The following is an 18,117-nucleotide window of genomic DNA, read 5'->3' on the forward strand; positions in this document are numbered from 1 at the left end:
TGCTTTTCTCATCATTCCTAAATGAAGGCACATTTCTTTCAGAGTCTGACTTGGTTCTGGTTATCAGCCTGAGTCACCATTTGTTTCTTTTATTTTTACTGCTGTGTGGTTCTATAACTATGGTAGTGTCCCATTGTGCCTCGAAGATTTGCATTGTGGCAATTAAAATGGGAACAGATTGTGATGAAGCCTTTAGCTTATTATTTTCCTAGGCTGATTTTATTAAGAGTCACAACACAAGAGAGTAAACGATACCCAAATCCAAAATCCCACACAAGTTTTTTTGGGAAGTCTGTATGGTTCACTGCTCTGTGTTTTGCCATATTTTTACCATTACACCAGCTCAGTTCTCACAATACTTCATGCCTTACCAACAGTTCCTACCTGGTCTTGAGATTGTTCTGAATATCAGCCTTCTGTTTTCTGAGACTGGTATGGTATATTCTGTTTCCTCACACAGTGACGGTAACACTGCTAGTGTGATAAGCTGATGATTTTTGCTTTCCTTACATAAAGAATTTTAACCTAGGTAGTCATTGTGGGAGCTTCCCTCTGTTTTATTTTTTCCTTTGATTGTAGTTCTCTTTTCCTTCAAGAAGGAGGAAACATCAGAGTTTAGCTATGAAGTGCCTTTTCCATGAGTGAAGATGATTAAATATTTAAGTCTTTCTTTTTTCCCCAAAATTTTACTTCAAATCGAAGAGCCTGAGTGGTGGTGGTGATGTGAAGTACCGTGGTTTTATGAGCTCCTTAAATCTTGTATAGCTAGAGCCTCCCAGGGACTGAGAGATCCAAGGAATGGAAGAGCTACAGAGACTGCAGCACTACAATGCTTTCAGGAATATCTGAAAACTGCAGATGTAAAAAATGTTATATTCAGCTAAAGTTTACTTGACTAAGTCCACTGGGTGTTTTTGTTCACAGTACAAGTCTGGCTGGTATCTCTCTCTTCTTATAACAGTTGTTTCAGATTTGAACTTTTCCCACAAGACCTATTTCCAGAATTAGATTCAGATTGAATAGCACTGTACAGTTGTTACTGTCATAAAAACAATCTGCCATAGCTTGATTATGGGACCAAAACCAAAAATGAAGGAAATGAGAAAAAGTTAGTGTAATTTCTTTAAGAAAATTAGCTGATTTTTTATAAAATCTGAGCTTTGTGTTGGTGGTGTAATAAGGAAGATCTCTGGCTTTTCCTTGGGAGGTATACAGTTTTTACTGTAAAATAAAGACATTTCCTTTAACAGCAGATGCTTGAGATTGCGCCCTACAGAGCATGGGGATTTTTTTGTAATCCCAATGAGTGGCTGTTATAATTTATTTTACCACATTGTGAGTTTTCACATATGGATCAGTATCGCTATAATGTTGCTCAGGGCAATTCTAGTAACTTTTATTTAAAAAACTTTTAAGGAAGAGTTGTTACCTATTCACCAGTACATTCTTCACAAGTTCTTGGAGAAAGTGCTGAGCTCGTGAGATTGACAGCCATTAAAGGCTCTATGAATAGAGATAGGTCCACTGATGGGCAAGGAAGGCAGTTTCCTGCCTTTAGTGAGTATATGCTGCGTCCAGATAGCTAATTGGATAGACAACTGGTTAAAGAAAAGCTACTGATTCCAGCCCGAGGAGAGGGAAATCTCATGAAGAAAAAACACTTCTGCATGCCTTTATGAAGCATTGCTCTAGTGCTGAATTGTCCTTAAGTACTTTCCTGTGTTCTGCACAGCCATTAAATAAAATAAGTACATTTGTGCCTTATGGATGAAGTTTCAGTGACCATATTTTAGATGCTGTCATTGTCACTGTTCAGGTTCTAGTTTCACAATCCAGCTAAGGTAGGAATTGCCCAGTGTTTGACAGGTGTTGTGTGCAGTTGTATGTACTTTCAGCTTAAGGGTAAGGAGGATCAGAAGAGGAGCCATGCATGACTTAAGTGTGTTGCCATCTGATGTAAGGGTGGAAGGAGGAAAAAATACATCCATTTCATATTGTCACTTTGATAAACCTGTCCTTACAAACGACTTCCATGAAGTTGTTCATGCATTAGGAGATACATCTCGGATTCTATTTTTAATAATATATTACTTATTCATTACAATTAGATATGAAGAAGAGGGGAGATTAAAGGATACACAGATATTAGAGTTTTGTTTTAGTTATGGTACTTGAGTGAAATGTTACTGTGTAATATAACAAAGACTTCACACTGCATTATTTAACGGTCCCTTCTGTGTTTATGCACTGTGAAGTAACGAAGATCAGTTTTTTTATCAAGTCTACAAAGTAGATTAGTGTTAATCAGAAAGGGATTTGTTAAGTTCCTCTATTTAATCTGCTTAAATTAAAATGAAATCAAAATTTAGAAACAATCTCTTTTTTTATGTGTTATTTTTGCTGTCCACCAATTGTATTCTACATTACAAAATCAAGAGTTAAACTTCATCTGAAGGAAGGATGTGTCTTGTCACTGTTTATTTTACACTCTTTTGTAGCTGGACTGTAATATTATCACTAGTAAATTTTGAAATCCATAAGAACGAACGTTTATGTATGAGGTTTTTGTTACTAAATCTAAATGTTTGGTTTAGTAGAGAGTCCCTCAAGTGGCTGCCATTCAACTGACCATAAGCACTGTCCTTCTCAGCATCATTTGCAATCTAGAGTGTATTCATGGCTGCTGAAGCTACTGCAAGTGATTTCTGAGTTGGGATGTGCAAAGAGATATACACTTCTTGTTACTGCAGCTACTGTAATAGGTTTTTAAGGCAGAGTACTTCAGTCGCTTTCAGTCCTAAGGCCATGCTTTTGTGAATGGAGTGGCAGTCTAGCAGCTTATTGAGGGTCAAATGTAACCTTTAATATTTTTGTGTGCAATGACCCAATGTCATGCCTGCACTTACTATTACTAGGTCTGTTTACAGCAAAACTTTAATTTTAAAGGCCTTTTAAGTTTTATTCATGGACTAAGATACTGCTGAGCTTGGTACTGTATTGGTACAGAACACAACCATAGCTCCTGCCCAAATGGCTTGTTATCTAGGTTTAAGATAAGAGACCACAGGTAGATAGATGAAGAACAGGGGGATACTCTGGGGCAGTACTGGTCAACATAGTGAGCAGTAATGTCAGTACTTTGCAAAGTGTGTCTGCAGGCAGCAATTTTTAGCAGAATCAGTGAGCTGTTGGTAGGGAGGTTAACAGAAAGCTCCTCCCATGCAAAATGAAGGATGACAAACATGTGCTTGCTTGAAAGTTAGCAGAGGCTGGTATAAAATTTTTGTCCATGCTAGGAATCATTTTTTTCATACTGAGTGAGAGTTAACAAAGAGAAAGGGTTTGAGAGTTAGCATAAGTTGGTTATGCTTGATGTGGTAGGCCTTTAGAAGTGAAAGGAAACATAGACAAGACAATAAGTTCTTGTAAGTTCTGGTTGAAGATATCTAAGAGGTCATTCGGGTGGATGGATATGAGCTCATTCTTTATGTTTTCCATAGAGGAAAATTCATTTAACTAATGAATATGAGATCAAACTCTGTGCAGCAGTTATTTCTGTGTAAAACCCATGCCTTGAAAATACTATACAGAAGGAATCTGGAAAATTTAAATTAAGAGTGCAGGCAAGGACTTGGGGAAAGGCTTGGTGTAAGACAGAGTCACAGGCCCAGAAAACAGGTCAAATGTGCATGGGATCCACCATCATGAGGATCACAGATGTCTCTTGGAGCTTAAAAGGAAAAAGCAAGAGTTTTGGACGTGTTGTTTTGTGATGGTAGTTAAGCATAACTCTAGAGGAGACAGAGTGAGATTTTAGTTCAGACAGAAACAGACAGATCTAGAAAAAGAGGTGTGTATGCATCCAAAGCTGTTCTATAGCTTAATGAATGACTATTATACTATCAGAATCAAGATCTTGTCTCTGACCGACACTCCTACTGAGAAGCAGCTAACTTTTGTGACTAAGAGTGAGAGAAACTAGTCTTTAGACATGCGAGTCAATTTAAAATGTCACTTGCTCGCACAAACTTTCAAGAGGTCAAACATATACAGTATGATGTAAACCAGTTAGCTGTGTTGTATGGTGTCTCTGTGAAACAGCTGCAGACAGTTTTAGGCATGTGAAGTGAAAATTGTTGCTGATCTGTCAGTTCTGGTGAAATCATCTATCATTTTTATTTATGTATTTAAACAGATGTAGCCTCTGATACAGTAACTCACATCACCTTTTTATCCAAGTAGTCCCCTTTAATCCGATGGTGGTCCGCAAGGATTAAAGTGCTGTTCACCATAAATCAGGGCTTTGGCAGCTGCCCCTTGATTATCTGATGCCACTGAAAGACATGAGTGTGAAATCAATTTAAGTTCCCAGAAATGCAAGAATAATTGTAAATATGTTACTTAATAATGTGGTACAAAATACAATACTGATCTAAACAACATGAAGACTATATCTGTTCACTCAGTGTTCTTTTTTATCTTTTTTTTCCTTCAACGTTCTTTTCTTAAGAAAATTGGCAAAAAAGCGGAAAGAGACATTGAGTAGTACACGGCAGGAAATGACAGTGATGGTGAATTCAATGGATAAAAGCTACACTGAGCAAGGCACCAACTGTGATGAAGCTTTCTCTTTCATGGACACGCACAATCTAAATGGGAGATGTAAGTCTTTTCTTTTCTTTTCTTTTTTTTTTTTTTTGGAAGGTGGAAGAAAGGTGCAAATAGTTCTTAAAATATTCCTCATTACTCAGTCATGGAAAAATCCATGGAACCCAGAGTTCCCACTGTGCAGCACATTACAGTGTGTATTTGAATGAGCAAGACAGTCAGACATCAAGAATAGACTTCTTTAAAAATAATAAAGATAATTGAGCTTTTTTCTGTCCATCCTTTTCTTCTGTGGAAGAGCAAGGACATTACTGAAACAGCTGTAGTTTTACCTTTCTCCAGTCTCTATTATGTTGAAAATTTTATATCCTGCATGCTGCCCCAAGTCCTTCAAATGCTTCCCCTGCTTCCTTCTTTTTTTGTAGGCAAAATTTATTTTTGAATGTCATAACTTAATAATGGTGATCTGATTATCGTATTATTTCCAATTCTAGATGATGCTCTTTTTGTTGCTTTTGCAAAGGTAGAACTCAGTGGAATTATCTGTTCTGCAGTCTCCTAAGAGACTAATATCCTGGGTCTTCTTGGATCTACCCTGAAAATAAATAAGATTTGGCATATAAAATTTCCTGTATTAGAATTTTAGTCAAGGACTCACTTCTGTCTAGGCATTAGCACTGAGCAGAGACCCCAAAACCCGGTAGGCTTTTATAATTGTTGAAAAGAATGAGAAAGAATGACTATACTCAAAAAACTTTGTTTTCCTTTGCTCTTAAATAACCTCAGTTTTTCTTGTATACCAGTGGTTTTGAACATCTTGAGACTTTGTCAAAGGTTTAATTTTGTTTCAAGTACTAACAGTATGCGAGGCCCAACTCCCACTCTTTAATAATGTGCTTAAGAACTTATCTTTGACAAGCTCAATTGTACAAACACTCTGTGAGGTTTATATAGTGAGACTTCTTTCAGCAGCATTAGAATTTGCAATGTTAATTTGCATGAGTGCTACTTTTGAAATTGCTTTGAAATAGATCTTTCAAAATCTGACTCGCCTTTCTGGTGAGAATATACCATTGGAGTTAACGAGGTTGCTTACTTCTGCGAACAGATCAAGAGGTTTGACTTCATCTTCCATCATCGTGATGTAATACTACAGTGATGCTACTGAATGGTCACAACAACTAAAAAAGCTGAAATTAGTTTCTTTATGTAAATCACCTTAAACCAATTTGAAATTATTGGTATAGCAAGTATTTTGTACCACGTGAGGGCTAGAACCTCCAATTAGACTTTTGATGGGGTCACCAGAAGAAGCAGTCTGAGAGTGTTTGGGAATAATTTTTGTGTAAGGCCTTGTTCTCAGGAGATTTAGAGCATTCCTCCTTCCTACCAAAGTTTATTTTCCTGACTGCATTCTGTATCTAACCAGTTTTATTAGCTGCAGCAGCCCTGCACTCAACTAATCTCTGCATTCATACCCAAAAGGAATACCACTCTGTTCTTTCCATCCAGTGATTCAGGAGACATAATCAAAGGAAAGTAGTCTTAGATATATTAATTTATAGGATAAGTGATTACTGCTAGCATTATCTAAGCTAGTTTTCAGATAGCTCCATCTTAACAAGGATGTTAAGATGTAGGCCCTGGAAGATCAACCAAAACAAAGAAGGATAAAAGCTGGCAGGAGTAATCTCACTCCTCATCCAACAGATCCTGTGTTTCTCAGTTCTACTTTTTTTTCACAAAATCCTGTTGGTTTGTTTATAGTTATCCAGAATGAGCTTACATTCACTGATCCAACTGAATTTGAGCTGTGTAAACAAGCAACTAAGGCTGAATTTGCAATGAGTTTTAATTAAAAGCCTCTAATGACTCTTTGGCTAAACATCCTGTAAAATGTTGTGATAAACTCCCACCTGTTGAATGTACCTGTGCTTACAGTGGTAATTTACATCATCTTTGTATACCAGGGATCTAACTGAACTTTATTTGTTGCATTGGGTTTTCCCATAGGTTTTACAAACAGGTAAATGATCAAATACCAGTGCAAGCACTGTTTTATGTATCCCTCCATCTAAACCATTGTTAAAAAAATGAGTAATATTCAAGGCATAATAGTATCTGTGTACACATTATCGACCTGTCTGATCAAAGCAAAAAAACTGAGAGGAAAGAAAGAGCTGTATTTGAATATTTGCATACAATATTTACAGTATTATTAACTAAACTCAATAATGACCAAAGTTTCTGTCAAAAACACCTGTTGTGATTGTGGTATCTTTATTCAAGCATCAGTACTTAGTCTACTCTTGTGATTTAAGAAATATATTTGTTCATCACCAGTCAAAATGCTTTCTCTGATACCTTTTGTTTTAGACAATTGATCAAATTCAATGAGATATTTTATTCACTAGACACACCTGATTTTCCCTAGGTCCTAATTCCAGTGCAACAAACACAACAGGATGAACTCTAAACCAGGTCAATCTCACGTGCTGTATCGCTCAGCTTAAATAGCCACATATCTCTTCCCTGTCTCTAACCAGCTTTGTTCTCTTTGCAGCTGTATCTTCACCATCTTCATTTACAATGAAAACTAACACATTGAGCACAACAGTGCCTAATTCTTATTACCCAGGTAACCGATTTTTTTCTTGGTTTCCACCCTATACAGACCTTTTCTTAATAAAAACATATGTAATTATGTTATTATACATCTTGCCATAGAAATTTAATGCATAAGTAACATACTGGTTGCTTACAGTAGCTTTCTGAAAGAAAACTCGGGAACATTTATCAATCATTTACTGTTCTCTCTCTTTTTACCTTTTCTGCATTGACCTGCTTATGATGTATGACAGATCCATTTGTGCCAACTGCAATTTTAGGTGAGAACATTTCCCTTTATCAAAGTTTATTGCTGAAGTAATTTAGAAAGTCACAGTTCTCAGGGTACAGACAATTGTATGCAGAAAGCTGGAGTTTTATGCTGCAGGGAAGGGTTGTAGACTTGGCTACACTGAGAATGCTAAGGACAGTTATCAGGCTTGATTACTACTGTCATGGTGCAAGTGACAGGAGAAAAGAGAAATAATTTTAACAAGTGGATTTGTGAGGAAATGTTTATGCATGTATTTGGAGTGACACAAAAGTGTTTGATTATTACAGCAATTGAAACAGTTTCCCTCATTTTTTTTTCCATTTTATCTTGGAACTGAAGATGATCTTCTTAAAAATACCTCTCTTTCTAATTAGGCTATTCATGATACAGAAAATCTGACAAAATACAGTTTTGACCATCCACCAGCTATCATTTCTTTTCACAATACCTCACAGTTTCTGACATGCTTGTCAAGGTGAAGTTTCAGAGGAGAGGTGATATTTTGAACAGCAAAATGGTAACATGAGACTTAAGAGTATATAGTCTATTATGCATCAGGTGTCACAGGAATGAAATATAACGGTAGAACTGTAGGTTAAAAACATACAGTTAAAGTGTAAAGCATTTCCACTGGAACTTTAGGAAAACCTGCTATTGTCCAATGTCAAAAAGAGGGAGAGGTTTCTACACAGTGAGAAAACAATAAGCATGAAGCACTATTGCATTTTCAATGCTTAAGTAACTCTAACCGCTTTGTGGCTTGTATTCATTTACATCTCCTTCCCATACTAACTTTAAACTAAACAGGGAGAGTTTTTTTTAAGTCAAAATATAACAGTGCACTATAGCAAGAATTCAAACTCCATTATTAAGCCTATCTATTTACTCTTTTTACAATGAATGATATTTTTACACTTTTCCTTTCTCTTTCTTCAAATCATGGTAAAAATGTAGGACAGTTTAACTGATTCCTGCCCTTAAACTGTAAGTTAAACAGGCCTAAGTGAAAGGAGAGTGAAGTATATAAGAAGCAGAAGTTTAGGAAGGTGATCTGGAAATTTTGTTATTGTGAAAGAATGTTTAGCAAAGTGCATTTCAGTGTGATAACTTGGAGAAGGAACTTGTGCCTCTTTATGTAAATCTGGAAGAAGGTAATGGTAGTGACTGTAACAATGTAATAATCTGCATGCAAATGAAATTTGCAGTGCCTTTTAACTGCCTGAGATGCTAGGGTTTTTTGTGTGCTTTAGCATTCATTCAGCGCTTCATCCAGTAGATGTTCTTTCTGACCTTGTCAGTGGGCAAGGAGAAAAGTACTATTATCAGGAGAAAAACTTTGAGATTTCCTCTCTGAATTATTAAGTGTTAGTTAATGGTTTCTCTGATTTTTTTTTGAGATCCTTTGCTATATTATAATGATGCTAAAATTATTTGTTAGCTTTCTTCCCTTAAGAAATAATATCTAAGCAAGTAATTCAGATATGAGACAAACACACAGTAAGAACAAAATTCTTTGCTTTTACTAAGTCTTCAAAATCTTGAATTAGTGAGGTATGTGTTTTATGATCTGCTACAGAAACCTCTGCTTACTCATCTCAGAAAATCTTCCAGTTATTTGACTGTGGAAAATGAATATCTTTGTAATCTTACATGTTAAAAATTTAGTGGTGTTTCACTTAAACCAGGTTTCTCTCTCATAACGTTTATGACTGTCTATATAGCAATAGCATTTTATCTGAGGTAAATCAAATTAGCTGTGCTTGAGTTGCTGGAGGAATATAGCTATTAACAAAAAATGTTGGGGTTTAATTACAACTAGTACCTGCTCTTGCTGTCTTCCAGTGTCCAAAGAAATTGTGTTAGACTGCAGGGTCAAGCCTGTAGTTAAAACTAAATTAACTTCTCAGTGTGACCTCCTGGGAAGGGTACAGATCTGGTGAATGGCTGAGTTTAGTTTTCAAAATCTGTAGAAAGGCCACAACACACTTAGCATTTCCAAATTTATGTACAGCAAGATCTTTGGACTATTCATGCAAATTAGGTATTTCTTAGCCAATTGAGGAGAGGGGAAGACTGATAATTAGTAGTGAACTTTAATTTACACAAAAGACAACAGTCTGACTTCTCAGTTTCAGATAGGAGGAAGTTTTCTGACATTTGTGGGAACACTTTCATGCTTAGCCTAATAGCCTAAGTGAAAGCCAGAGATTAAAAAAAATCTGACATAAAATCGTAGAATCTCGAGGTTGGAAAAGACCTTTGAGATCAAGCCCAACCATACCCATCCATTAAAACGTATCCCTAAGCACTTCATCTACCCGTCTTTTTAAACACTTCCAGAGACAGTGACTCAACCACCTCCCTGGAAAGCCTGTTCCAGTGCTTGATGACACTTTCAGTGAAGAAATTTTTCCTAATGTCCAATCTGAACCTCCCTTGGTGCAGCTTGAGGCCATTCCCACTTATCCTATCACCTGTCACTTGGGAGGAGAGACCAGCATCCTCCTCGCTACAACTTCCTTTCAGATAGTTGTAGACAGTGATAAGGTTTCCCTTCAGCCATCTCTTCTCAAGGCTAAACAACCGCAGTTCCCTCCGTGGCTCCTCATACGACTTGTTCTCCAGCCCCTTCACCAGCTTTGTTGCTCTTCTGTGGACACACTCCAGCACCTCAGTCTCTTTCTTGTAGTGAAGGGCCCAAAACTGAACACAGTATTTGATGTGCTGAGTACAGGGGCACAATCACTTCCCTGGTCCTGCTTGCCACTCTATTTCTGATACAGGACAAGAAGCTATTGGCCTTGTTGGCCACCTGGGCACACTGCTGGCTCATGTTCAGTCAGCTGTCAATCAACACCTCCAGGTCCTTCTCTGCCAGGCAGCTTTCTAGCAACTCTTCCCCAAGCCTGTAGCACTGCACAGAGTTGTGTCCCAAGTGCAGGACTGCCTTGTTAAACCTCATACCATTGGTCTCAGCCCAGCAGTCCAGCCTGTTCAGATCCCTTTGCAGAGTCTCCCCACCCTCCAGCAGACTGACACTTCCTCCCAGCTTAGTGTCATCCACAAACTTACTAAGGGTGCACTCAATCCCTTCACCCAAGTTGTTGATAAAGATATTGAACAGAACTGGACACAGCACTGAGCCCTGGGGAACACCACTTGTGACCAGTCTGCAACTGGATCTAACTCCATTTACCACAACTATTTGGGCCTGTCCATCAAGTTAGTTTTTAACCCAGCAGAGGGTGCACCTGTCCAGGCCAGCGGCAGCCAGTTTATCAAGCAGGATAGTATGAGAAACGGTGTCAAAGGCTTTACTGAAGCCCAGATACGCTATATCCACAGCCTTTCCCTCATCCAGAAAGCAGGTCACCTTGTCATAGAAGGCGATTGAGTTAGCTTAGCAGGACCTGCCTTTCGTAAACCCATGTTCACTGGGCCTGATCACCAAGTTGTCTTGCATGTGCTCTGTGATAGCACTCAAGATGACTTCCTCCTGCCTCATCTTCCTGGTGCCTGGTCTTCCCTGACACCAAGGTTAGACTGAGAGGCCCTTCTTGTAAATGCCCGTAATATCTGCCAGCCTCCAGTCAAGTGGGACATAACAGTGGCTAGGTTTATAGTTGTGAAGCTTGAGCGTAGATCATGTTTGTCTACTCTCACTGATGAGCGTATTTCTGAAATTGGAGAAGGAAAAGGATCTCAACTCAGAAAATATACTGGGCTGGGTTTCCAGATACCTTCCATACCATGAGTTCATATAACTAGTAAATAAATATATTGGTTTATAAGTGCTGTACAGCTGTATGGGAATGAGTAAGCAGAGAGTAGAACAACTGCAGCTGTAGGAGCATTAAGGCTGAACAAACTTCACGTTGCATATGAACACTGCATCTGGAGGAGCTCACCCGCTGAAAAACAGTGGACTGTTATGCCCGAAAACCTCATGCTACAGTGCTTAAAAGCAAAGCAAAAAACTATAATATATGTAGCTCCATATATGTACTATATAAACCAAGCACTGAAAGCACTTTATTTAAAACAACTTAAAACATTACTCCCAAAGAGAAAGAAATAGTATTAATGCAACTATAAGAGAAAAAAAAAAAATCAGAGAGAGGAAAACTGGTCTACAACAAAGGAGCTCTTTGGAAAGAGATTTGTAAGGATTAACCTGCTGCTTTCGTAGCACAAGACCCTGCTATCTGATAACTTTGCCTTCATCTTAGTTACTAAGTCTATGTTACAAGGAATTATGCAGTTTGTAAAAAAACCCCAAGTTTTCTAACTTGCTCTGAAAGTGAAATAAGCCACCCCCAAAATCATGATCAACTTTCTACACTTTTTTATGTTTTGTGTCTTAGCCGCCTTGTAGTTTTCAGGTGCCATTTCACAGCAACATATTGTACCTACACTTGTATACCACGCTTCATGCCATGCATCCCAAGGTGCTTTGCAGTACAATTTTATCATATATTAGACAAAACTTGCCAAATTTTATGACTAAAAGATTAATCTCTTTCCACTGCATTAGATCGAGTTAGCGAACTGGCAGAAAAACTGAAATGCCCATACTCATACCCTTAATTTTTTCTCTGTTATTTTTTGTTTAGGTTTATATGCACAGTTCATACTGACTATATGCTTATGAGGACCAGATTTCATATATCTTAGTATCAGTGTGAATTGAGAGAACCAAAATCATCCTTGAAATGTGATTTATTGAGCTTTAACATCAGTTTCCAGTAGTGTAACTCAGACCAGAATTTCACCTTTAATGAGGTGTAGTAGTACTTTTCATGGGTACGTAGGAATCAGAGACCTTTTAATCCAGAATATTTGAGGAATTTTCTGCCATAACATATCTAAAATATGAAGATGAAAATATTACTTTAAGAGATCCCTTTCATATAAAATATTTTGAAAAGTAATAACTTCATAATAAATATATTATCTTTATAAACCCCTTGCTATACTTAGCATGTAGGCAGTGAGGAGTAGTTTGTATAAGTCAATGCACCACATTTACAATTTTAGTTACAAACCAGAAACTTTTTGAGGTATCTGTAGTTATTATTTGGGTAAACAGAAAAAATATTTATCGTGGTACTTGGACCTTAGAATTTACACTGGGGTATTTTTCCTTGTCAAGTCTGAACAAATTTCTTGAATTCTATCTAGACAGGAAGTCATGTTGCTTCCTTAGGTAGCGTGCACTTTCACATCTGTCTATTTCCTGCTAAGTATAAGTTTTGATCTCAGTTGCATCTGTGTGAATTGACTCACAGAGATACCTTGATTTCAGTACATTTAATTTATACTGTGAGACTGAGATCAGAATCTGACTCATTTAGGAAATCGCTCTGTAAAGACTAAATTACAAACATAAAATTACCTGTAATTATTAATGTAGTACTGTTGCTTATGCCCTGTTTCCTTTTTCTCCTCCTCTTTTTTTCTCCTGATATGTATCTACTTAAAAGTGCCAATCAATGGTAAGTTGCCCATTTGCCCCATGCAAGAGATGTGGAGGGTTGGGAGAGTATGTGTCTCATAAAAATTTTAACCAGCCCACTGGGGTCTCCTGTTTGTTGGCTTGCATGTCAGTTGACATATAACATTCCATGCCTAGTGTGATGGCTAATGATAGACCGTGGTCCTAAAGCATGTTCAGCATCCAGTCAAGACATTTTTCCTGATCAGATGATCCTTTGCATTTGTCCTCTTGTAGTTTGTCTCCAAGTGTTGTATCAGACTTACATTTCCATTGCAGTCCTAGCTTGATGAAATCATAAGCCATTTTGTGCATCTTTTTATTTTGCTCACTCCAAACATTTGCTCTAAATTTACACTGTAAAATATAGCACTTCAGTAATCTAAGAAGAATACAAGTCCCAGTTTTATTCCATGGGACTTGTTGAAGTTTCAGAATGAAACTTCTATGCAGTTTAGAACCAAATACGTAATTTAAAGCCTGTTTGTAATCAGCTAGTGATATTTAAAACAATATTAGAGTTCGGACTGCTCTGCAATGCTTCCATTGTAGAACCATGGACTTTTCCTCATTCCAATCAGTCTTGCAAGTTCCCTGTGTAAACTGCTCCATGAATTTACTGTTCTTCTGGTGTAGCCTTCACAGACAGAAGCAATGCTGATGGTGTCAGATTTCTGCCATTCCTCTAGAAATCTGTGCAATTTCTATTACTATTAATAAGTGAAAATGAACCAGTACATTATGAGATATTCTTTTTCTAGATGAAACCCATACGATGGCCAGTGACACAAGCAGCCTGGTCCAGTCCCATACGTACAAGAAGCGAGATCCAGTGGATGTGCCCTACCAGACCGGACAACTTCACCCAGCCATCCGAGTAGCTGACTTGCTACAGCACATCACCCAAATGAAGTGTTCAGAAGGCTATGGATTCAAAGAGGAGTATGAAGTAAGTGTCAGGTCTAATGATCTGATTTCTATGTCTTCTACACTGTTGACTTTTTATCTGTCTGCTACCTGTATCAGAGAACAGAAAAAATAATCACTCAAACAAGTAAGCCAACTGCTGTATGAGGGAATGGAAGGTATCACATCTCTACAGGGATATTGAATGAAAGGGTTCATCTCTACAGTGAGCAAATTTTCTGATTGCAACCAGCCAGGATGAGGAGTGAGGCATAAAACCCTTTCTTGGAAATCTCTGCCTAATCCAATTGTATAAAGCTGTATATCAAAAAAATAGCAGGCCCACCAGCATTCTCCCAGAACTTGCCATATTTTATTTTATTATTGAAGAATGAAGCATTTTTCCAAACTTCTACAGCACAGATAGTCTAATTACAGTTACCTTGTAACATGCTATCAGCTTAGAAATCAAGTTCTACAAGCAGTATTTCTTGGAACAGTAGTATTTATCACGGAGAAGAAGTGCACAAATCTTTAGAGAGGCCCGTAGGGCTATAAAATTTATTCTCTGGTGCCTGAACTATTTCCCACTAGCTGGAAGCTATCTCTAATCCTCATTATTTTTCATATGAAATTATAGTCTTTCTTTTTTCCTTTTTGTTTTTTATTCAACTTTTGTTTCTTTGTTTTCTGCTAGAGTCACCTGTTCTTCCCTGTTACCATCTTAGTTTTAAATGTCATGACTGCTACATCCTGGAAAATAGTATAGGTATGCAGCACATTGCACTGCAAGTCCTGTCTTCCTTGTGAGATGAGTCAATTTGCTAAGTGAAAAAAGGAAAACCAAGCAGAACTTGCTCTCATGCCCAGAATTAAGGCTAGTATTATGCTTTATTTCCAAAACTTAGTTTGTCTGAAGAGTCTCAAGAACCCACCACTCCTCATCCAAATGATACATTTAAATGAATAAAGACTTATCAACCTGAGTTCCTTCTCTAATGTGAGAGAGGATTTGAGACCCTTTAAAATCTGCATAGCTCCAATATTTTAATTGTTAGGTTGTAAAAATGAATGTCTTTTGTCCACTTTTCTCTGCCTTTTAGCTCAGATTTTAAGGAGTTTAATCTTGTGAATGATTCTCACATACAGGAATGCTGTCATATGGGTTGATAAGATGCCTACAGTGGGTAGCTTCCTGCAAGATTACAATTCTGTGGATTTGAACCCAAAAAACCCAAGTAGAATAAATATATTACTTCACAGAGGAAAAATGCCTAAGTTTGATCTGCAGGGTTGGACTATAAAGTGTCAAAATTGTCATAGGCGTGTATGAGGATTCATGAGATAATTTCGATTGATCAAGTACGAAGATACATCGCATAAGAACTTGTGGGATCTGATCTGTAGGCAAACTTGAAGCTGTCACCTCTGAAACATTCTGTTAACTTTTAATACTTTACATGGACTGTGATCCAAGATGATGTGAATAGATTTAAAAGGAGAAAAAAAAAAAAACAAAACAAACAAAACTTCGCAGCCATGTGGTCTAGGAAGGAAATAATGATCACCAGCAGCCCAGCAGTCCCCATTTCAAGAAGCAGGCTGCACATCACTGAGCCGATATCATACGTTTGTATGTATGAGTGTCCAGTTGTCCAGTTAAGGAAATTGCACTTCATTTCCAACCAAGTACTGAGTTTTAAATTTCCTTTTCTTGGAAACTAGAATGTGAGAAATCAGAGAACAGGTGTAAATGGGTCTTACTGCAGTATGATTGGCATAGCCAATGGAAGCACAATGATACAGATTCAATTTTAACTCTGTCTTCCCAAAGCAGAAAAAAAAAAAAAAAAAAAAAAGAGATTTCTTCTTATTCATACATCTGATAGAAAAAGAAGGGAAAACAACCAGCCCAAGTCGTTTAAATAACTGTAGAGCAAGCAGTAGTTTCTTTTGGGGGCATGCAGAAGAGTGCACTGCCCTAGAGGCTCAATATCCCATGCTTAAGTTTTAAAGGTAGGAACCAATGTATTCACTGTTACAGGTCCTTCAGGATGACTAGTACAATTACTAGTACATTGTTGAGTTTTCACAAGTGTGCATACTGCTTGCATTTTGCAAGAGGTTGTGTGTTCTTTAAGTTTGTGCTTTGTCATGCCAACTTCATATTATAACAATTGCTTAAACATGTAATGGTTTAAACTGGTATTTATAGTATTAAACTCCAAATCCCATGCTTCAGGCCACTTCTAAATCACTGATGATGACATTTTTTCCCCTAAAATGTAGAAAACAATCCATTCCCGGAAGAAGCTAATCACTTGTCAGCTTTCATTTGTGTAGCTGACTTAAACAAGTTTGTTCCTTTGAGTTGTTTTATGCCACTGTTATTTAAAAACCATAGAATTCAAAATTCTTCTATTTAGAACAGATTTTCTCATCAGCCAAAACCTTTTATGCCAGCGTTAAACCTAGAGGAAAGCTACAATTAGTTTATTAAAAAAAAAAAGAAGACTGGAAATTAAAATGCAACCAATGGCATGGCTTTTCAACTACAGCAGATCAAATGATGCTGCTAAGAAACAGTTTCCAGGAAAATCACTTAATTTTGAGCTTACCAAACTGATGAATGGCATCTCATTACAGACAGTAGGTGTAGTCATGGCTAATGTCAGTAGATACAATGTATTGTGGGGGGGGGGGAATTTATTAATAGTAGCAGTGAAAGGGGACTTAAAACACTGCAGCTGCATTTTAAAAAGTCCTCTTTAGGTATGGAAATTGTTCATAAGAATGAAACATAGCTAGCGATATCTTTGAGAGGTTTTTTTCCATTGAACTACTGCAGTATTTCTCCTTTTCCTCCATATGCAATGAAAAATGGCCCAATAATATCCTAGCACTGCTAAGTTTACACTGCTTACTGTTACTGTCTTCTTTACAAGGTTGAACTACACAACAAAAGGTTTTTTTCTTATAAATTATCAGAAGGATAACTGTCCAAATGAAAAGGAAGAAATAGTTTGGCAGGGGATTTGTTCTGAATGAAGTCTCATAGATGATTTTTGCTCTAACAAGACAGCAGGATTATATAGCCTCACAGGGGAAAGAGTTTGATTCAGGAGAAATTCACATAGGATTCACTCTGGAAAGAAATCTGTTGAACTGAACAGAAAGTGAAGTAGCACATTACCCGTTAGCAGCATTTCAGAGGAGTGCAGTACAAAGCACTTACTGCTGTGCATAGTTGTAAGTGCTTTAAAATAATACTTAATAATTAGGGCCACTATTCTCAATAATTAGGGCTATAGTTTACAATTCAAGCACATCTATATAGTGTAAAGTCCTCTTGGCTTCATGCATGAGTTTTTGGAGTAACGTAACTGACAAAGGATAAAGGTTGAAACATCGTCTTTAAGCAACAGCAGACTGGTACTTGGCCACTCACTGCTTAACTCTGTGTTAAGATGACCCACTTGAGATACTCAGTATCTTTCACTCCCAATATACAGAGGCTTGGGGGAACACTACTTTGCAGGATTGTGCCCTTTTTTTCTTCCTCTAGGAGGAGCTGAAATACCTTGGCTCTCATAATTGAAAAGACTTTGGTTGAACATCAGCAGGAAAATGTTCCCATAGCCTGGCCCTCTTCCTGTGATGGCATATGCAAAGGCTCCTGATACATAGAGCAGGATCAGGCCCTGGCTCTTAGATGTAGTGGCGCAGCTTCTGATTTTGTGTCTAGCTGTGCTTGTAGAATGAGAGCAAATACAGACGCGTCCTTAGCGGCACAATGGTAACAAGTTCACTGCACATTTTCCTATGTGGTTCTCAGGTGTTGAAATAATGTGGATACATTTCTGTGAGCTGTAGACTCAACTACAGACCTTCATTTGCGGCCTACTGCAATGTGAATGTTTGGAAGGGATTGCACAGAATCCTTAAACTTGGAGAAATTTCCACACAGCTATTCTGCAGTAGATCTTTAACATGCAAAGGAGCAAGTTCATCTCCTTCCTAAACAGATGGACTGGGCTACTGGAGGCCAGCATAGCTTGGCATAGCTAGGGGAGAAACAGAGGAATTCATCAAAATCTTATTATTTTAAATAAGATTTATTTTTAACCCTATTTTTGGAACAGCAAAAAACGGTGCCTGTTTAGTGTAAATTGATTCTTTGCCAAATTAAGGTTAGTTGACATAAGACAGTTTCAAATCAATTTAAGAG

At 37.6% G+C, this 18,117-nt stretch overlaps 1 protein-coding gene across 13 annotated transcripts in view; it reads left to right on the forward strand.

The window, feature by feature from the left end:
* PTPRM (protein tyrosine phosphatase receptor type M) overlaps nt 1-18,117 on the forward strand; it is a 480,321-nt gene that overhangs the window by 377,382 nt on the left and 84,822 nt on the right. For 4 of the 13 annotated variants that reach the window (XM_054057714.1, XM_054057716.1, XM_054057721.1 and 1 more), the window contains 5 exons: nt 4,511-4,662; nt 7,172-7,246; nt 7,470-7,496; nt 12,973-12,984; nt 13,745-13,932. In XM_054057714.1, coding sequence (XP_053913689.1) covers nt 4,511-4,662; nt 7,172-7,246; nt 7,470-7,496; nt 12,973-12,984; nt 13,745-13,932 — 454 coding nt within the window. The remainder of the gene's footprint in view (nt 1-4,510; nt 4,663-7,171; nt 7,247-7,469; nt 7,497-12,972; nt 12,985-13,744; nt 13,933-18,117) is intronic. The other 9 variants (XM_054057717.1, XM_054057720.1, XM_054057726.1 and 6 more) reach the window with 5 other exon arrangements.

Source organism: Cuculus canorus, chromosome 2, assembly GCF_017976375.1.
Source record: "Cuculus canorus isolate bCucCan1 chromosome 2, bCucCan1.pri, whole genome shotgun sequence".
Taxonomy (NCBI): Eukaryota; Metazoa; Chordata; class Aves; order Cuculiformes; family Cuculidae; genus Cuculus; species Cuculus canorus.